Source organism: Tetrao urogallus (assembly GCF_951394365.1).
Source record: "Tetrao urogallus genome assembly, chromosome: 4".
NCBI classification, from domain to species: Eukaryota; Metazoa; Chordata; class Aves; order Galliformes; family Phasianidae; genus Tetrao; species Tetrao urogallus.
The window spans coordinates 53,995,837-54,017,954 of NC_136817.1; the positions used below are offsets into that span (position 1 = coordinate 53,995,837).

Below are 22,118 nucleotides of genomic sequence, written 5' to 3' on the forward strand. Positions count from 1 at the left end.
ATAGTTGACAACTTTATACCCATTTGCTGTGTCTTCATGTTGTGTTTTCTTCAGTAGGTCTTCTCCTCTCTGATGTTTGCACTCTTACAGAAGGCAAGCTTTTCTTTTGGAAAAAGAACTGCATCAAATTCTTTGAGTGCCCTTGCAGAAGGTGCTTCCCATTCCCATCTTCATCCTAACAGACCTTTTCACCATCCATCCAGGCTTGTGCCTGGCTCAGGAGGTGTCAGAGTTGAACTTGACCTCAGTGTCTTGAAAATGAGTTGTCTTATCAAAAGAAGTTATCTATGTTGACTTTCATGCCATTTTCCATTTATCGATACCTCTGAAGTATTCCCTGCTGAAAAAATAGTTCTGAAGCTTTACATGCTAGTAAAATTGGATGAACAGGTTCACGTCTGAAGTACGTAAGTCACTTTACCTTCGGTCCATTCTGACCTAGTCAGTTGTTTTGATGGCCAACGTGTAACTTGGTGTGTATGATCACCTTATTTTCCTCACTTTGGATGTGACCATTTCCATTTTCACACCCTACCGTACAATATTCGTAGCTGTGCCAACGGCAGCCCATTAGTGCCAACAGCTTTGCTGTCATTTAATGGGTGTAAGTTTGCTCTTCTTCCCTCTCCCCTTGTCACCACATTAGGTGCCCAGTCTGGTTCAAGCTGCTTACCGAATTTTGCTGATAAAGATGGAATTCTAAAAGAGAGCTACTAGGTAACATGTTTCTCCATGTGCTCCTGCTGAGGCTAGGCATGGGTCTTGCATTACTTTCTGCAAAAAAAAGGCAAAAGAGGTGACGTGTAACATTTCAATTGATCTTTAAAAATAGAGTAAGCTTCAATATTTGTATGTTGAAAGTACAAACTGCCCAAAATAATCATGTTTTTCTGCAACACTGCATCTTTTTTTTGGGGGGGGGGGGGGAAAGGAGGGAGCGGGGGGAGAGAGAGGGAGAGGGGAGAGGGGAGAGGGGAGGAGGTAAAATACAACAAGATAGTGTTTTCAGGGGGAAGGAAAATAGCCAGACAATGTTTACCTGCTGCTAGAATGACAGGAGCTGCAGATTGCGCAAATATGTACCACTTTTCAACCTAAGAAATTGCTTCCCTGCAAACCTCTGCTTATGTGGCTGAATTTTGCAGATGATGTTTAAAGTGTCTGCACTGTGGGACTGGAAACATGTATGTAGAGTATGAGCTCTGTGAAAATGGAGAGTCCAGTCTTACATCGCTCCTTGTGGGCTGCTTGCATAATACTTTGCAGGAATGGTCCCTCAGCTTGCAGAGATTCATGTTCTGAGGTGTCTCTTCATTAGCAAACACAGAATTTACCTGGCAATAAAAGGTATCTTTGTATCATGTATTGTCACAATAATGTTTATTTAAATATTATCTGATTCCCTCAGCACTTTTATTATTTACCAGTAGAAAAAAATGACACCATTACTTTTCTTTGGATTTTTAAAAATGACTATAATGCAATTAAATTACTGAATTCATTTATATTTAATTGTATTTTGGTTTTAATGTCCTATCAGAAGACATTTCTTTCCACCACTGTTAGTTTTCTATGCAACATAAGAAAATCTAAAGCTATATTAAGGAAATGTATTACATGGTCAAGACAAAGTCTCATTAGTGTTATTTATGGCATGCTGAAACCTCATTAGAAGAAGGTAGGCTGGATTCAAAAATGCATTACTGAGAATGTTTTTTTTTGGGGGGGAGGTTAGGAGAGAAATTGCTTTTATTGTGTTTCTTTATCACATACAGAGTGGTTAGTGGACATGTTGGTTTCTTAAAGCGTGAAATAAATTAAGATAGAAGAAAATGAGTAATTAACCTAAGTGGTAAGTATAACCTTATTTCAGATTGAGAATAACCTGCACATGGTCACAAGGAGTTTCTGTTTACTGATCACCTTAGTTTCAACTAACCATTAATTTTTAACTTCTTGCACTGGAGGTAAAAAGTGGTATTTTTCAGCATGGTAGTTTGCATCTTAAGCAGTAATAATGTGCTTTTAGTGCACTTCAGACCAGGGATGAGTGAAACTTGAGGTGCAGACTCACAAATAGCCCAATTTAAGTAGTAGTATTTGCTCTAATGAGAGCTATATATCCAGTCCTCCGTAAATATTATGTGGTAGGCATACAAGAAACCATTATTTGCAAGTAAATGAGAACAAAAGGAGAGTCCCTGAATTGTCAGTCTCTGACAGAAAAGTCATTGTGTGCGGGCACCATCCTTCCCAAGTCTGTACTGCTGCCATTACTTACCAGTGACTTACCAGCTATGAGATGAAATCCCTCTCTTCCTGCAGACTTCAATCCCATGCCAGCAGTGCAGAACAGATGTGAACAGTTAGTTCCCCTCTCCATGTGCTCCTGTCGCTGTCAGCTCCATTCCACAGCTGACAAACCATTGCTGCGCCTGACAGCAATGCTACCTTTAGCCACACACGTCGTTTGGCCTCCGTGTGCCAAATCCAGTTAATGCTAGTGCTACATACAGCCACTGTGATGGTGCATAGCTATTCAGGCTTCCTGTGTTATGCCTGTTGTTGAAATGTGAATACCTGCAGGGCTCTTACAATCAAACATCTATTCTTGTAGTAATAGCTCTTTCTACAGCCACTCCACACGACTCGTGGTGGCAGCTGTAGCGTTTATGAAATGCAGGTATGTGTTTATAAATGCTAACTTAAACCCAAGGCTGCATCAGCTCCATGAACCCTGAAATGCTGTCCACGTTCTCTTTCCATATGTGCTAAACACAGGATGCTGCCTTAGGGTTCTCTACTTGTTCAGGCGGCCTTTGATATTAAGACACAGCTTCATGATAGAGTCACATAATTATTAATGTAGTTAATTGCCAGGTGGTAGGTGACTAATTCCAGAGTTTTTCTGTGGACTAAATCCTTGCTTTCCCCAGTATGTTACAAGGGATCTAGTGGTTGAACTAGGGTCTGTGCCTTTTCCCTGCTCTCTGTCCATGTAGTCACAGTGCCACTCCTTTTGTTTTCTCCTCATGGGTGCGGTGTACATAGCATCACCTTCCCACAGCACTTGCTAGCTACATCTGAAAAGATGACCTACTAATTTTTTTTCTGTATTGCTAAGTAATCATAAGTAGTCTATGCTTAAAACTGATCTCTCTGTATAAGTAAGCAAAGCATATTAGAGAGGACCAAAAGAAAGCATGCAAGCAAAACAAATGAAATGATGATTTTTACCACGTGCATGAGAGCTACCTTCTTTTTCATTCAGTTTTCTTCATAAATCATCACAAAGTGCTTCCCAGTTGAAATGGAGCTGCCTTGCTCACAGCTTGCATGTGATCTCAGCTTAGTCCTGGTCCTTAACTAGACCTGGTCTTCCACTAGAAGCAAAGGTACCAAAGAGAGGACAAAAGGAACAGGATTGCAAGGTAAGGACAAACTGAATTCAGCCAGGGAAAAGAAAACACAATAGGTTATTTCTGGTAAAGAAAGAAGTGAGAGGAGTAGAAGAAAGCAAGGAACTGATGCCTGTGACTTATCTCAGCAATATCTTTCTGCCCAAATCCACATAGATGAAGAGCAAGGAAGATGGTCTTCTGCTTATGCCTTAGGGAGATCAAAACCATGGATGTAAGCATTGCTGTGAGATAGCCAGTTTTACTTTTTTTCCTTCTAATGCAGCTATCTTGTACTGCTACAACAAGGTCTAAACTCCCTCCTCTATCTCTACCCTCCATTCTGTCTGTATTGCAGTTAATGAGTATTTTTTTGCCATCTAGCCCTGTAGATTGACCAGTGCAGGCAGCATCCTCTGTGACAACACAGAATGTAGTAAGAATTACTAAAGACACTGCTGAACCATATTCAGGATGTGCTTGTGTTCACACCCTTCTTCTGACTGATTCCTAGCTCTCCTACAGCAATGCAGAGTGGTGTCCAGAAGATTCACAAACCACTCAGAGCTGGTGATGTTCCTGTGCTTATCCAAAAGACCTGTGCTAGCAGAGGCTCTGAGCCACCCGTGACTTCTGAGGTGGAAATATCCTTTGTGTTTGCAGCAGCTACTCGCAAGGTGAGCGAGGACTTCTGGTGGCAAACAGCTCAGCATTATCTCAATTTCTCAGTAAGCCTCATGTCTGATTTAGCCAAACTACCTGAGAAATCTATGCAATCTTACTCAAGACCATGTGGGTCTTCCAGAGACTTTGCAGGAGTTTGACTTGGTAATTTTTGGGTGTCCCATTTGTCTTTTTGAATGATAATGGTGAATGTTTTTGCCCTTCTTTCTTTCATGTTTGTCTTGTGTGGGGATATTGTTGTAATTGTCTTGAATAACAGTCCTTAATAGCACTACAATCTAAGGGTAGTACATGCTAAAGATAGAAAACTCCAGCCTAGGAATGCTTTGGGTAAGATAAATGCTTCTGTTACAGTCATTTATTTTTTACATATATTATTGTGAAAGGGGTGAGCAAAGAAACAATGCAGCTAGTCAGAGGTCTCTTACTCTGACTTGCGCCTCTCTTTGAGGGAAAAGGGAACATGCCAGGTTGCCTTTTCCATTCAGTCTTGAAGCATTTTCACCCACAACGAAGGAAAAAAAAAAAGAGTAATTTTCAAGTGCAGTCAAATTCCTGGCAGACTGTTACACTTCCACAAAAATCATCACAATCATCACATTGAGGACTGGTGTCATGTGTAGATTTACTGGCAGTACTTGTACAGAGGCCTTCTTCACAAAGAAAAGCAGGCAAATTTCATTCCCATTTGTCTTTAAGGAGGACATGAGAAGAAAATGACAATGAGTTTGATTGTTGCTTTCTTTACTTTTCACAAAATGAAGGTCTCTCCCACAGCAGTATGAAGAGGCAAAAAGAACTTGCATTTGTCACTGAGAAACCTGTTTCAGGATTTGATGCAATATATGGCTTTAAAGATTTATACATCTTTCTCTTCATTTGTTCTGTACATTGTTAGTGTTACTTATCTTCTATTATCAGAAATAGAGCAGGCTATTTGTTGCTCAAGTGGCTGTGATGATTTATGAGAAATTAATCTGGAGACATTCAGAAGTTCTCTACCATGCCAACGTTGATAGGGTGAAGAAAGTGAAGGTTATTATTTTGCAGGAATGCCTGCTTTTTGTCATAATGCCTGAGTAAACACAGCATAATAAATGAGAATGTGTGGAAGACAAGGCTCTGCCTTGAACACTTCACAGCAGTCATTGTCCTTTTGTAAATGGGAAATGAAAAGTTGTCATTTGTGACCTTACTGAGTTGGGCAGGCTTGGTCTTTAAACAGAAAGTGGCTGTGTTGGAGCCAAACACCATCCTTTCTTCTTGTAGTGTTAATTTCAAAGAATGTTTTTTCGAAGAATTTTCAAAGAGCAGTCCAAGCTCAGCCAAGGATTTAGTGAGAAGAGGACAGTAAAACTGCTGGTGAACCTGCTTCGGAGAACCAAGCAGAATCAGGAGATCTGTTCAAAATCAAGTCTGTATGCTTGGCCAGTGATATTAAGATGATATTTCCACCTCCACCTTGTGCAGACATTTTCAAATAGAAAAAATATATATTTTTATGGAAGATGTTTTATTTGAAAACTCCCATCCTTTGACCTGTGTTACTCCTTACGATAATCAGTCAGACAACGAACTTGTTCGCTCTGTGTGAAGAGCAGTGACTATGTAAAAAGGAATTGCAATATTTTGGTTTTGCTTTTCTATTGTGGTAATTACTAGTTCTCCAACATTTTCAGGTTATAATTAATTATATCACAGGGAAGAGAAAGATAAGTGGATTTTTCTATACTGTCTTGCTGCTTTCTAAGCAGATCCTTGCATTCAGGTCTTCAAATTTGTGTGGAATAGAAAAAATTAGAAACGAGAGCACGTCTAATCCCTCTCCTTGTTCTTTCCTTACATACATCAGTTTTTTTTGTAGCCCGTGTATTTCTCTGTGATGGGACCAAGGATGTTCTACAGAATTCTGTATGCATGTTTTCTGATGCATGTTTTCCAAGATGAATGCATAGAAGATCTCAAGATCAAAGTAAATGTCATTCATTTGTCTTCCAAAAGCCACCATGCCAGCTCTCTTCATTTAAATCCCATAGCTCATAGGGTATGAGTATAACACAAATACTAGCTTGGCATCAGTAGGAGCTTTGTCCCTGCTTTGAAAGGAACTTGTTGAAGTGGTGATCTCAGGTCCCTTGCTGCAGAGTACTGCCAAACCCTGAGAGCTGTAACTAGGCAATACAACAGGGAAGTTTCTTGCAGCACGTTATTTAGTAATGTAATATCCCATACAAAGGCCAGTTGTTCAAGCTTTAAATGGAAGAGCCGAATTGGCCCATAAATTTGAGGCTTATTGATGTGTGTTGCTTCTAATATTTCTATAGGGAAAACCCCACTTATTGATCATTTGGGGCAGCCTTACTTCTGGCGTTAATTTAGTTGTAGATTAGGCTGGAATGTATTACTTTCATAAAAATCCTGAGTGGCTGGAGTCACGCGGAGAGATGGAAGCACAAATACCAGCAGACTGCTTCTGACACTGAAATAGCAAGCAGCACCAGCGAACTGGCACGCTTTCAGGTCAGTTTCCATTGAGAAGGCTTATTACAATAAAAAACAACAGATATACTTTAATGAAATAGATCTCATATTCAAGCTGCTCAGGGATCATCCTTAAAAGTCTACCTCTAGGTGCTTTAGGATGAGTAAGGAGGCTTCAGCAGAGGATTCAGGCTAGTTTATGCTCAGTGCTGGAATGGATGTCAGAAGGAATTAACAGAGCAAGTGTGTGAAGCCAACTATAATCTTAGTGGGAAGTATTAGCATTGCCCAGAAATGGTATCAGTGGCAGCACAAATCTCCTGAGAGGGGTCAGGAAAGGGCAGAGTGAGATTAAGGCCATCTCACTGCAGTAGCTGGAAATCGTGGCTGTGCTGTGGGTGGCAGAAGCAGGAAGGGGACTGTGCCTATGTTTGTTTAGGCTCTCCTGAATCATTACGACAAATAGGCTTTACCAGTCCTAAGAGAAATACTGATGGGCATTCTAGATGTAGCAGAGGATGCTAATATCCTCTTTTGAATCCTCTGTGCTTATATATGGAGAAGCAAGGCAGTGTCTTCAGTGTCCTGCCCACAGGAAGGCATGGCAGATCTGTATAGCACGGGGTTCTTTGCTTGTCCGCAGTGTGTGGGTTTCTCCCCTCACAAGCTGATGGGGATGCCTCTGCTCTCTGAGTGGAGGATCCAGTCCCACCAACGCTGCTGTTCCTGGCAGTTCCTCCAGGCCCTGCTCAAGCAGGAGCACTGACCCAAACCATTGCACCGGCTTCTCCTGGCAGTGCCTGGGTTCTACTTGCAGTCTAGATATATGTGACCTATAGATAGTTAATGACAATGTTGTCTAGGTGAAATAGATACAAGAAGAAAGATTCATTCCTGGTGTTCTTCTTTCAGTCTGCATGCACTGAAGATTAAAAATGCATTAGAAGCCTAACCATTCAAAATCCTGTGCACTGCTGCTGCTCTGCCACCTTTCTTCCAGTGTATATAACATCACAAAAGACAGTCACCCATCCAGGAGGCAGGGACCAGCAAGTAGCTGCTGCACTCCTTCAGAAATGTGACACACATGGGTGGAAGGGATGGAGCCTGCCCCCTAGCATTGCCAGCACAAGGAGGAGCCGGCTATGGGAGCCCTGGAGCACTCAGACATGCCAGCATTGTGTTGGTTCCCGTGCCCCCCTCTGCTGGCACGTATCATGGAGCAGAGTCTGTGTGAGTGCTGTCTGCTTTAAGCCTGAATTTCTTATTATTGCAGCTGCACAAACACTTCTGGAAAGTTGATATGTTCTTTCCTTCAGGCACTTCTTTCAGCAATGAGTTCCACTTTCTAATTACATATTTTGCAAAAAGCGTTTGATTTTTTGGGTTTGAATCTGCCACCTTTTGCTTTCATTGCATGTCCTTTTCTTTTTGTTTTGAGAGCCAGGAAGAGTGGACCTGCTGTGTTTTTATCATTCTCTCTTTCAGAAAATTATATTATGTTCTGTGCTAATCATTTTCTTCCTTAAATTTAAAAAAATTCCATTTTTTTTCACTTTTCCTAGGGATTTTCCATGATCTATTTTCATTGCCCTTCTTTGACCTACTTCTGCATTGAGAAGCAGGCATACTGTATACAGTGTTCAACGTGAGGCTGGAAGACGTATATAAACATTTTTCCATTGTGTGTTCTCTCTGACTTGCCTGATGTGCATGCTAGCATCATGTTTGACCCAAACCAGAGGTCTTTGTTAGCAGTACATAAAACCAGTGTCCATTTCCTGAGCGGACAGGACTTTGCTTTAGCCCATTATTAGCCCCAGCGTAAGGTTTGGAGGTCCCTGCTGCCCCGTGTGCATGGAGCTAATCTGATGCATCTGGACAACTTCTGGGCCTCCAGCCCTCAGGTCTGCATGGAGTTGAATGGTGCTGAGTAGTTCTGGCAGCTTCCATGGAGACACTGTGGGCATTGCTATGGAGGGGATGCATGTGCCCCAAGGGCATCCCTCAGTTTTGTGCCGGTTACTGGTACTGGGAGAACAACTTGGACTGAAGGAGATATGTTAGAGTTCAGCCAAACCACAGCTGGTTGTATGAGCTTGGTTGTTAAAAGACATGGAGTGCTGGATATATGTCAGGATGGAAGTGGTGTGCTTCCACGTTACACAGGGGCCTGTTAAAGACAGAAATGCACACCTACATTCACAGATAGACTGCACTGAGGGCAGACCCACAGCTGTTAGAAAGCTTGGAGTGAGCACAGGTCTTCTGTTTTCTGTTCTAATGTCCCTTTGGCACTGCGGTGTTGCTGCCAGGTGTCTGGCATAGTGTCATGCCTGTGGGTGTCATGGTCAGAGCCACACTCTGAACATAAAGGCAGAAGGTCTGTACACGTGTGGGCTGTACAGGCCACTGTGCTGTGTTGGCTCCCTACTGACTGGAAGGACCTCTGGGTACACCTGGGGCATCCTCAGTCGGTGATGAGGAGATCATTATACTGTTAACTGTTCCTGGTTTTAGTGTTGGTAGCATATTACTATCTAGGGGCAGCACGAGCATGCTACAGAAAATTGGCCACTGCCTTTTCAACTTAAGCCTGGAAAATCATGAGCATTCAGAATGAAGAGGAGCGTGTTGGAGTTAATATTTCATTCTCAACTTGTGTCAAAGCAATTTAGTTGTTCTCTTCCTGCTTCTCCTTTCTGTCCCCCTCATTCTCAGTGGTGCTGTTTAAGGACAGATCTTCCAGCCTTAACCCTGAATTACCTTCCTTTGGGGCGTCAAGTAAGAGTGGGATATTGTTTTAACGTAGGGGGTTTTCTATTTTAATTTATTTTGCTTGGTAAAGAATATTCATCAGTCATTTAATTCAGAAGGTACCTATTGATTCCCTTCTCCTCATTTGGTATTTTCTGACATTTTATAGCACTTGCTATTGATTTATACAAAATCCGTAGTCCAAACGTCCCAAGGAGTGCTTTATTCACTTGTCATTTGCTGTTTTTCTTAACTAATAAATTTAACAGCCATGTACATCCAGTCTGTTAAGATCTTGTGGCTCTACTTTCAAAGAAATGACAGTCTGGCACTAACAAATGAGTAATCCTTTGAGTCAGGAGCATAGAAATTGCAAGATCGGCAAGACAGAGAAACAACTGCTTCTTGACTGGTGAGCAAGACAGAGCAACCTCCTCTACTCAAAGGACACTTGGGCTAAGGTAGGAAAATATAGCTCTGCTTCTGCTCATGGAATGTCACACATTGTGGGACTCTAATGGCAATGTTATTTATAGCTTGTCAACAGGTAATAAATTTAAGTGGCACATGCAGCAATATATATGAGAGCAGGTATGTCTAAACTGTGTTGATTGGCTGTGTTGTCAACTTGCCAGGTGCTATAGATAGTTCTGCAGAGGTGCAGGAAAGTGGAGGCAGGCATTGGGTGAGTGGTGTGTCCAGCAGCTGCTTTCGGAAATCTCCACATGGGCACTCTGATTGGTATTTCCAGAAGTGATCAGGGAATTTTGTAAGTCTTAAGTCTCACCAAAGGTCAGCAGATTTAAGTCTCCTTCATCACTAGTAGCTTCTAAGCTCTCTTTGAAGCTTGGTTTTGGAAATACAGCTACTCAAGTAGGAGCTTTGTGTGTGCAAGATAGATGGGAGAAGCAGCGCACATCCCTGGAGCTGGGAGAAGTGAGGCTTTGCAGGGCACTGAGCTCTGGGGAGTCACCCAGATACTCTCTTACTGCAGACAGAATGGGCTGAAATGAGCTCACTTCCTCTCCATGTGCCCTCCTTCCTCTGTTGTTCACTAATTGAGCTTATATATGGGTTAGATCATAGAATCATAGAATGGCCTCGGTTCAGAAGGATCACAATGATCATCCAGTTTCAACCCCCTGCTATGTGCAGAGTCATGAACCAGCAGACCAGGCTGCCCAAAGCCACATCCAGCCTGACCTTGAATGCCTCCAGGGATGGGGCATCCACAATCTCCTTGGGCAACCTGTTCCAATGCATCACCACCCTCTGAGTGAAAAACTTCCTCCTAATATCTAAGCTAAACCTCCTCTGTCTCAGTTTAAAACCATTTTCCCTTGTCCTATCACTATCCACCCTGATAAACAATTGTTTCCCTTCCTTTTATATGCTTATATGCTCCCTTCAAGTACTGGAAGGTCACAATGAGGTCTCCCTGGAGCCTTCTCTTTAAGCTAAACAAGCCCAGTTTCCTCAACCATTCTTTACAGGGGAGGTGTTCCAGCCCTCTGATCATCTTAGTGGCCCTCCTCTGGATCTCAGGGAGGAATCAGATCCATGCAGATGACATTCCAGTGACATAAAGGAGGTGAGATGAGTGTCCTCAGCAAGATCTGTCCTTGCCTTGGTGTGCTTGGGACACGTCCTGAATGCAGCAACTTTAACAACAGTGCCCTGTAGACTATCTCTGGCATGTTGATTCTGGTGTCTGAATGGGAGCCTGTTTGATGATTTGGCAGCATGTGTGAGAAGATTTAATATAGGCTATGCATGAAATGGCATGGCTACAGCTCTGATTTGGTTCAGGTAAAACGCAAAATTTACCCTCAGTAACCACTGTATGGTGAAAAGCTTAAAAATTTATGCTTTCATGTATTATCATGCAGTGCTCTTTCATCTGGGTTGTACCTGAAGACATTTATAAGCTATCTTCAGTCTCTCAGAAAGCACCAGAGGGACTTTTTCAGTACAAATCTCATGCCTCCACAAATCAAGGTGCCAGCCGCGAGTCTGGCACTGCAAACATGCCATGTGCTGAAGTTAGAATCTAGGAGGCAGAAAGGCATGAAGGTGTTCTGCTCCAAGAGATCCCCTGAATTACTTGCTAAGTTACGTAATTCTCACTGTAGTCCACTGATGAGAAAGCTGTAAATGATCCATCTCTGGAAGCCTTCAAGGCTAGGCTGGATGGACCCTGTGCAGCCTGATCTACTGGTTGGTAACCCTGCCCAAGGTGTGGCTTTGGAACTCAATAATCATTAAGGTCCCTCTGAACCCAAGGCTGTGATTCTGTGATTGTGGGATTGCAACGGGTACCCATGGCAGAAACACAAAGCCACAACATGAGTTTTATGCAGAAGAGACACTGGACTTCAGTGATCAATTCATGTGTAACTGATAGCAGAGATCAAAGTTCGGTTGCAGGAGATGGAAATGAGAGATGGGCATTTCTGGACCATCAAGAGAACACAGAGCTTTGAAGGAGATATGTTGGATCATGATTGGCCCCATGCTGTGTCCAAGCTGAACTCAGCACAGCTTCCAAAGAAGATGGCAAAAATTGCTTCTTTTTCTTCTCTAGTTTCTCCACAGTGCAGCTGCATCCTCCTGACCATATCTAATGTAGGTATAGCTGCCAGGCTTGGGCAAATAGGCAAAGAACAGTATGAGCCTGAGAAGCCAGTCCTTACTCAGCAGTAGCATCCATTTTGTAGGTAGGATGTTCTGAAAAATCAGTATCTGTTTGGGTAGCAAGTCACCGTTAATAAAACCTTCTGTTTTCCTCACCTTGCGTCTTCATGCTGCTGGCAGTAATATGGTGCTATCTCAGTAATAAATTGTGGATGTATTAAAAAAATTACCCTGTGCTTACAGATAAGACCAATGCTCAGGATGGACTTCTGAAGCATCCTAGTTACCTTGTACTGCTAAATCTGTATTCACACTTGCTATTTGGGATGGAATTGCGGGAAAAGCCCTTTAGACTCTGAGCTGTAATATGCAGAGATGTTTTGTTTAGAGTAGTGTAAAATCAAGTGTGTTGTATGAACTTCGTGAAAGGTACATTTGAGCTGAGTACTGCATTATGGAGAATGATATATGGAGCTTCTTTAACTCTGTGGAGTTAGATATGATTCTTAGCAAATAAGTGACAGATTCATATGTAGGGGAAAATTGAAGTTCTCATCTATATATTGTTTTTATTATGTTTTCTTTGCTTCAGGCTCTAACATATCAAAGACACTGTGAGTGAAAAAAGTGGTTTGATTTCCATCAATAAATGTCTTCATATTCTTGCAGCTCACACACAATTTGTGCTGTTTCATGGCTGTGAAAAAGACAAGAGAAAGTCACGAAATAATTCATTGCAATCCAGAGCAGATTAGATTTGAAGCATTGCTAATATTTACAATTATCATCGAGCACTTTCTGTGCAGTATCTGTCTTAGGTTTAGAATTATGCTCCTGGCCCAGTAAGAATATGCTGGTATGTTGGTTTGCATCTGTCTTTGCCATATGCAGAGTCAGAAAAGAATTCCTGCTGCTTCTTTTTGTTTATTTATTTTTTATTGTACCCCTACAAAATCAGACCAGCTGTTGCTGAGATGCTGCCTTTCGCAAATGACGAGACATAAAAGAGAGCTGATCTCATCTCGAGCGTTTGTCATCGCCGGTTTTATACTTCGTTATCATCAACCTCGGGAGGTACGGTTGGGTGCTGGCAGTGCGTGGCCCGTTGTCACCCCACAGCTGTGGTTCAGGCGCTCTCGTGCTGCTGGCTGTGGTTGGCAGTGCCAGGGAGCGGCGCCCTGCTGGGCGTAGGAGTGGGCAGCAGGGGCAGCGACTTCAGCTCACCTTTGCCTGATGCTCCCAGTGTTGTCCGAAGCCAAAATTATTTTTATTTCTTAACTTGGCCGAGAAAGCAGAATTCTAAGTATCTTCATAATGAAAAGCCCCTTTGTGTCTCCTTTGCTGCTAGTCTGAGTCTCCTCTTTGTTAGCATCTGGCTCCTTCCCGTGCTTGTATTAGTTTACCTTGTGCTCTCCTACTCTAAAAATAGAATACCCATATGTGTAACAGAGCCCGGGGTTCGCGCGCCTGTTGTGTAACACGAGTCCTAAAGTCAAACCCAGCGCACCCGCAGCTCTCGCTTGATAGTCCTGAGATCCTCAGATAGCGTGACTGTGTTTAGCAAGAAGGAGAAAGGGGAGAAAAGCACAAGGAGATGAAATTCTGAGCTGCAAGGAGAGGCTCTTCATGCTCATGAGCTGACGCCGAATTGCAGTTGGCACGTCATTTATTTGCACGTGAGGTTATTGTGGAATGCCCATAATTTGTGAAAATTCATATTTGCTTAATCTGAGAAAAAATGAAATGTTTTCAGCAACCTTAAAAAAAAAAAAAGATGCAAAGGCAGAGCCTTGGTTTGTGTTTCAACAGCCCTGTGCAGGGGTCTGGCCTGCAGGGTTTCAGCTCAGGGTCAGTGACTGGGAGTCAGAAAACAAGCATCCCTGGGAGCAAAAAGGAACCTAAGAAGGAATTCATGTTTGGTTTTGTTTTTTGTTTTTGTTTCGCACTTTGTTTATGAGAATAGTGAATTAACAGTGTGAATGATGAACCATCAACAGTTTAAAAAATACATGATCCTACCTGGCACGATTTTAATGAATTTTAAATATGTTATAGTATGTTGTTTTGACAGGATGGGGTTCTTTGACTTTAAAACATGCTTAAAAAATGATCTTTTGTTTTCGTGTTGAAACAGCACTTCAGGGAAAACAGTGTTTGGTTCTGTTCCTCGAGGCTGGCTGAAGTCTCGGTTGTCTGAGTGCAATGAGTTTGGCGTTCTCAGCTGCTCTGTGATAAATGCCATGACCACACAGCAGGACAGGCACGCTCTGTTTTATTCAGTTTGGTTAAAAAAAAAAACCACAACAAAACAGACAACAACATCAACAGGAAACAACCAAACCTAGAGAACGTTTTGAGGAGTTGATGGGGAGACTGAAGTGTCTCCTGGTAGGGTGAAGGATAGTCGTGCTAGGTTAAGGAGTGATGAAGAACACAATAAACAAGGCGTAATGTGAGCAGGGTAATGCGGCAGGCATCTTTAGGAGCGATGCATGGAGAGCAAGCTCCAGCAGTGGTGTTTTCTTAAAAAAGCCTTCTCTTGGGACTAATTTCTCTGTTTGGGGTTGAAATACTTGTGTCCTGCTGAACCCATTTCTGCATTGCTGAACGTGGTCTCTGAGAGCTCAGCAGCGCTATGGTAATGAGCCCATCTCTCTCAAAATGGCCTGTATTATTATTCATGTTTATTGGCTGCAGAGCGGTTCCCGAAGCACTTTTCAAACAGATACACTGAAATATTTTCTTTGAACCAGACCCAGCAGCTATTTGTATTTCCTTTGCTTGAATCCACACCCCTGATGCAGTCTTAATTATAACAGCAGCAAAAGAAACAATTATTGCAACGTGAGGAGTAACACTTTGGGGAAACGCGCCCAAATGCTTGGGTGAGCTACGAGCCCCACTGCACTTCACCCTTAATTAGGGCTATAGCAGAATATCTCCAGCCCTCCTCGTTACCCCGTGAACTCCTGGGCTGCAGCGAGGCATTCGCTGGACCGCTCGGAACGTGTCAGACGGCGGCCGCTCGTCCCTGCATCTTTTTGCATGTGGCTGCTCGGTGCCGACCCTTCCCCTCCCCTCCCTTCTCCTCGCCCCCCTCCTCCCAGCCTGTGCTGTGACATTTCCTTCATGACAGCCTGTCTCCGAACTGCACTTGCTGCCGCCTTGGTAAAGGCTTACAAAGAGAGTGTAACAGCCAGTGGCCAATCGAGTTTGTGCAAGCTACATCAGCTATGGATGAAACATCCACCAGAGAGAATAAGGACTTAGAAGAAAACTGGATAAAAGGGCTGCGACGGGAAGCTAGCTGGCAGGTTAGTGATACAAAGACGAATGCTTGCAAGTGGATTAAATCTAAGCACTAAAAATCTCTCAACTTTTTAACCAAAGCGTAGGTGAAACGTGTGTTTGTTTGTAGCACAGCGATGTCTGAGAGCATATTCCTGGGAGACCAGTGATCACTGTGCTCTTATTTTCTTGGAAAGAGTAGTTGTAGGATTCCAAAGCCATCTATTCCAGATTGTAGGAGAAGCAAATAGAGTTTTATAAATCTGTAGGCATTACGAAATGTACACTTGCTTTAAAAAGATCCCTGAAATAACAAGTTGCAGGTGCATGCTGTAATATCAAAGGAAATACGTGGCTGGTGTGTGTATATATGCAAGTTTATTCCATTAAAAAATATAATACAACACCTGTCATCCTGTTACTTAATTGTGTCACAGTAACTGTAGCAAGGGGATTCTTTTAGCCTCTTCTAAAGAGGCAACATCTTTAGATGCACAATGCCTGTTTTCTTTATTATACTGGACTCACAATAGACATGCATGCAATTCAATCTGAAGGCAGGCAGTTTTCATTAAAGTGTGCAAAGCAATAATGTTTACATTATGCAGTACCTTTCTGGAGTTTGTAGAATTAGATACCATTTCAGACCTGCTAAGCCCCACTGAGTGGTTGTGATTGCTCTTTACATTATATCCTAAGCATCGTCTGTGCACTTTTTTCTGCTCTATTGCATTTTAATTAGTCAATCAACAATATTCAAGAGATGTGTCACCAAGTTATTTCTTTTTTTCCCCCTTGCTGCTTCTTACGAGGGATTTTTAAAGAAGATTATTATTATTATTTTGGTGATGCTATTATACAAAATTCAGATGAAGTGTTGATTTGATTTTTCTTTATCAGGTGAAGCTGTGCTGGAGTTCCAGCTTGATGAGAGTTACTGCAGCAGCCTGAATGCTACAATGCATGCTCTCTTCCCCCAGAAGCAAATCTGTTACAGTTTGATACCCTCCCCACAACTTTGCTCTAAAGTAGGAAATGCAAGTCTCTTTTCAGAAGGACATGATGCCCCATGTCATACTGTTCCTGGTTTTTATTGTGGTATCTCCTTGGTCATCTGTATCACTAGGGAAATGAAATACATGGTTGAGATAGTGTACATATAGAAACAAGTGATTCCTCCTCCCTGAGATCTTGTAGAAGCAGGGATGTGCCATTTGTGGCCCAGGCTGGCAGGACAGAGCAAGTATGTGTGCCAGGATGCAGAGGAGGTGGTCACCCTGCAGACACACCAGACAAGGACATCACTGCCCTGCAGAGCAGGGCTCAACAGGTGGGGAAGGAAGGAGGAGCAGAGCTGGGGCTGTGGCAGCATCTGGCTAGCCTGTGCACACAATTAACCAAATGGGAGAGACAATCTACTTCTCTGGCTTTTGCTATTTTTACTAGGTCCGGTGAGTTAACTGTGAGTTTAGAAAATGTGGGAGAGATTTTCCTGTAGTAACTGACTGAAGAGCAAGCATGGAAGGAGGGAGGGAGGGAATCTCACGTGCTGCAGGTGCTACAGCTGGAGCCCTGGATGCATAACTGTAGGGCCTTATCCCTGAAGAGACAGTACCTTTTTACCACTGTGAGTTTCTACTACCCTTCTGCTCCTCCCTAAGCAGAGATACTTCTGTTTCTATTTCCATCTACCTCCCTCTTGGTTGAAGAAAGGGGATAGCTGTTGTAGATATTTTGCTCTGGGATGGAAGCCCTGCTACCTCTGAGTGAGATTTTCAGAGAAGCCCCTGGGAAGGGGTTATTCAGTTCTCCTTCAAATTGTAAATCATGCCATATTTCTTGATTCTGCGAGGTCTTTAGAAGTCCCAGGATAGGGTGAGAGCATCAGTCTTGAAAGGAACTGATATAGAGTGAATGCTGCAGAGCCAGAGCTCCTCTTCATTCCTATCTGCTGGGAAGCTCCAAGGTGATGGTGTACATCCTTTCTTCTTAAATGGGCCAAGTTTTTTTAGAGCTAGGCCCTTATATCCATATTTAGTTTCCTGAATAAGTGTCCTGGTTTTCAGAAGTGCTGGGAAGCACTCCTGGGAAGCCAGCAGTTTCAGTTTCCTTGTGCTTCAGCATGTGAGGCCTGTGCTGGAGGCTGCTTGGTGAGGGTACCGGTAGCCCTGGGCTGGGAGGTGGTTAGAGGGGCTCAGCGGACAGCTATTAGCTCACTTTGAGACCAGTATGCAAGTAAGGAATGCACCTCCTTGATCACAGGCATGGCTCTCCCCAGCTGACAGCCCCACACACTAGCTGGTTGTGATCAGCCAGAGAGGGGCTGTACTGGCAGCTGTGGGTGTGTGGGCTTGCACAGCAGGCCTGGCAACTGTGCTGCCATTGCCGGGGAGCTGGAAGAGGAAGAGGAGGAAGAGGAGGAAGAAGTGGAAGAGGTGCACGTGTCTCACTCTTGTTGTTAGAGATGTGACAGTTCTGACTTGGCACTTGGAAAAACCAGGCCACTTATTTAGCAGGCTAAATATAGGTTAAGCAGCCTCGCTTGAGTATCCTGCTTTAAAAAATTCTGGTGATAGTCATCTCCTATCCTACCTTTCAGCCAACGCGCTCCTCACGCTGTGAAAGGTCTGTGCAGTAGCCCCATGCACATGAATAAACATCAGCTTGCAAGCGAGAGAGGAAAGCAGCTTACGGTTATTTCTTTCAGGGGGATATATAGTTTGGAAAATGAGGTGTGTTCTATCTCCAAAAGGAGTTATTTTTCTATTAGGTTAAAAGAACAAAGAAAAAAAAAAAAGCAGTGCTGAAATTATAATTCTGTCTTTATCACTTAGCTTTCACTTTTTGTTTTGTGTTGTTCTCATCATCTCAGACTTTGCTGTAATCGTGTGTATCTATCTATTTTTGATTTTTCATGAGAAAGGTGGCCCTCCTTACTCATGTTAGCAGACCTTCAGAACAGGTTTTCAAAACCTTGTCTAATCCCTTTTCCTGATGTTTCCTTGGGAACAGCTTCTGACATCCTACAGATCTATAGCTGTCACAAAGCTGGCACAGTTTTACTGTAGGCCAGTCACATATTTGGGTGACCACAACTGTGCGGAAAGACTAAAGGTTAAGAAATCCATACGGGTGTGGCTGTCAATATTTAAAGAAAAAAATCTTGCGTGTTTATAGAGGCAAATGGATTTTACTTCATATTTACAAGTGGAGGGAAATTTGTGCACTCAGATATGCAGGACTAACTCCCATTGACTTAAATGCGAATTTTGTTCCTATAAATGAGAGTAAAGGGTAGTTCAGAATATCCTGAGAAAGGAGCAGTATACTGATTCCAGCAGCTTACTAGAGCAGCAAATCCCTCTGCGGACATATTGAGATCTAGAAAGCCACAGTTTTCTTCCTAATTGTTGGCTCAGTCAGAGTATGGTCTCCATCTCGGACATACTTTAAGCTTTGTCCTTGATTTGCTGAGTTGTTGTATGGCTTAAAATACAACGTCTGTATTGGTGAGGGAAGGAGAATAGGGATAGCGGAAGAAATATTTCAGTCATTCCAGAATAATTTGGGATCTTTCATCAAGATAGGCATGCCGTTGATGAAAAATAGGCATTTTGTCAGAGCCTTCAGCAGTCTGATGATAGTTTTCTACAGGATAATAAAAGCAGACATGTCTTGCCTTTTTCATTTAATTTTGAGTTCTTATATGCATTTGTGGGGAGTGGGAGTAATTTGGCTCAAATGAGACCTTATCAGGCTCCAGTAAGCCTAGAAGCACAGCAATATTCAGGAGGAAGTGCAAGAGACCCAGTAACATATCATCTCATTTACAGGACGGTCCCATTGAATTCACGTTAATGGAAGCAGAACACTTAGTAATCACTAGACAGACATTCATGTATGAACATAAGAATTAAATGTGTAGGCTGTATAAATGTGTGTGTCTGTACATTTGCATGTTCATGCAGTGAAATCACATCTTTAAAATATGATAGTACTGAAAACTGGTTCTTTTGGAAAGGGAGGTAAAGCAATACCTGCCTGAAGTAATATATATAACATTTTCATGTTATTTCTTATTGTGTTTAGAGCACCAATTCTTAAACTTTGTGGAATTGCCAGGTCCTAACATAACAGGTATTTAGCTCTCTCAGATTAATAAAACAATGAGAAATCTTAAGCCATCATAATTTTGGGGTTTTGTGTCTTTCACCATACTCATGATTGCAGTGGTGGTGGAAGCGAGAAAACAACCCTTCAGATTTATTCTTAATAATATTTTCTTCACCCTCTTACAATGCTGAAGGCATTGTTCTCTGCTGAAGATTGCCTACAGGGCCTGGTGATCCAGGTTCCACCAGTCTACCCCGTATTTCCAGACAGTACTGGGTTTGAAAACGCTGGAAAATTTGATACGGGCACTGTATGGTAACTGTTGAGTCACAGCCTGAACCACTGATTGAGTGCCTGGGGAAAGGGCCGGTCAGCCCTGGGAGCACAGGTGCAGGCAGTTGAGCTGTGTGAGCAGAAGGTGTGGAGCCTGGCTGCACCTCTAGACCTCATTTAAGGGCTGACTGTTACTGGGGAAGGTTTTCTAGTTAGAGGATCCTTGCTTTGTGGAGTTTCCTTTGGAGCCTAGACCTTAAGAGATAGGTGAGCACTTCTTTTTTCTTTGTAATGCCCTTCTGTTGTGTTAGTTCCTGGGTCACCATCCCATTGCATTGAGCTTTCTGATTGCTCCAGACACTCATAGTGGGCAGGAGTCAGATGTGGTATATCCAGCAGCACTGTTGTATTGTGTTTACCGTGAATATAAAATCCTTCCTAATGCTGAAATTTATCAAAAATTATTTTTTTCTCTCTTTCCCCCACCCTCGGAGGCCTTGTCTGTCTGTCTATCTGTCTGTCAAGTTATGAAGGAGGATTGGTCAGTTTTGTTTCCTTCAGTAACTTTTATTTTAATTCTTCCTGTAAGTGTTATATTTTTAATACAATTATAAAATCTACTACTGGATGCATTTTTAACTTTATAAGCATACTTTACTTAGTATTTTAAGTATGGCAAGAGGTGTATACCTGTAGGGCTGCATAACCACTCACCAAGCTCCCCATATGGGGACCATCCAGCTGGGACTACTGCTCTCCAAGTTACCCTGGGTGCTCTCAAAGGAAGTTTTAGAAAACTTTTTAGAAAAGAGCTAAAAGAAATGTGGCTTCATAAAATTATCAGCAACTGACCAGAGGTATAGCAGGACTGGAATTTCACTATCAATTGCTTTTTATTTGATTTCATATCTTTAGTTGTTCTTCAAGTTATGTTACTAACATAAGAAACTGTTATGGAAGAGTGTTTGAGGCAAAATTCAGCTTATTCAGAGTAGAGACTGTTAATGAGTACCAAGTTATGCTTCTGAGTTACTAGTCTGTCATGCTGCTATTTTGCTGGCTGATGCCTAGAGGCTTTCCGACCCTTACTCAACTCCCTACATTGGGCAGGTCACTTGTAGACACTAGGATTTGTGAGGGAGGGATGCATTGTTCCCAGGGCTGCCAATGATTAGTCTGTCTTTGGGTCTGAGGGTTAGGCCCTGTGCCTCTAGACAGAGTGATTTGCCTTATTTTCATCATGCCTGGGGAAATGTTCTCTCCTTGATGCTCCTCATCAAGTGCACTGAAAGGGGAACGTTCCTTGGCAATACGAGACAGTGTCAGTCTTTCTGAAAGCCAGGATCAGTCATGTACTGGTAAGAAGAGAGTCATAGATGCTTCAGGATAATACTAGGTGTCTTTTTGATAATAAAATGCCTAATTAGTGTAAAGAGAAATAGGACCAATGTGTGATATTGTATGGACTGTAGTTTTGGAAATCAAACGCCTTAAGACTTAAGCGAGGGAGAGGTTCTACAAACCTCACTTATTTAATACCCTGTGAAATGCACTATGCATGCTGTGCTTAGCTTGCTATTGCTCAGTACTTTAAGCCTGTTCATAACCATTCACAGCACTTAAGATCTAAAGATACGCTCATCCTTTGATAGGACAAGGTCAATTATTCTCAATTTATTGCCAGTACCAAAGTGTTTATGCAGTTTTATTTATAAGCTGAGTTTATGTTTTTCTAACATTAAAGACATTTGATAGTAAAAAAGGGCATTTCATTTGAAGATTACTTGTTCTGTGACATATTTATATATAAAAATGTGTATGTGTGAATTCATATAAATGATATAAACACTCTTTTTTTTTTTTCCCCTTGGACACCTTTTGCTTCTCTTTAACCTGCTAAGTGCCTGTTGTGCCATCCTGCACTAAGCATGTGAAGCATACTGATGTGCAGATATCTGGGTTCAAGACTAATGTTGTTTAACCAGCCACCTTTTGTCCCTGGAAGCTTATTTTTGGTCTTATGGTCGTTCTGGCTTTGAGTTTCTTTGCTACACTGCCAGAGCAATCACCCCAAACCTTCCTTAATGCTTTCATACTTTCATGCCAGTGCTTCTCCACCACAGTCCATAGAAGAGTAGCTCCTATTCCACAAATCCTGTAAAAATACGATTAAGTTCATCCTTGTGTAATTAACCACTTAAGCATGTGCATAGAAGAAGCTGGTGCTGGTTGTCTGGCACGGTAGGAATGAGTTGTTGATTTTTGCTAATGGAAACCTGTGGGTCCCATTGCTTCCACTCCACCTAAGTTTTTGTCCCATAACAGTTTGGCTCTTCTATAACTTTTTTTTTGCAAATGGTTTATTTGACAACTGGCAAAAATAATTATACAACATTTTTAATTATGCTGTTTGAGCCACTTAGAGAGCAATTTGCATAATGGGAAAAATTCTTTATTGAATAAAGAAAAGGGTAGAGATTGCCAGAGCTC

At 42.3% G+C, this 22,118-nt stretch overlaps 1 protein-coding gene across 3 annotated transcripts in view; it reads left to right on the forward strand.

Annotated features, from left to right (window-relative positions):
• PPARGC1A (PPARG coactivator 1 alpha) overlaps positions 1–22,118 on the forward strand; it is a gene marked incomplete at both ends in the record, with an annotated part of 341,292 nt that overhangs the window by 165,512 nt on the left and 153,662 nt on the right. For 2 of the 3 annotated variants that reach the window (XM_079535024.1, XM_079535025.1), the window contains one exon: positions 15,188–15,268. The exons of the other annotated variant lie outside the window; for it this stretch is intronic. In XM_079535024.1, the coding sequence (XP_079391150.1) occupies positions 15,188–15,268 (81 nt within the window). Of the gene's footprint in view, positions 1–15,187; positions 15,269–22,118 lie in introns of those variants that run through there. 3 annotated transcript variants of the gene reach the window in all.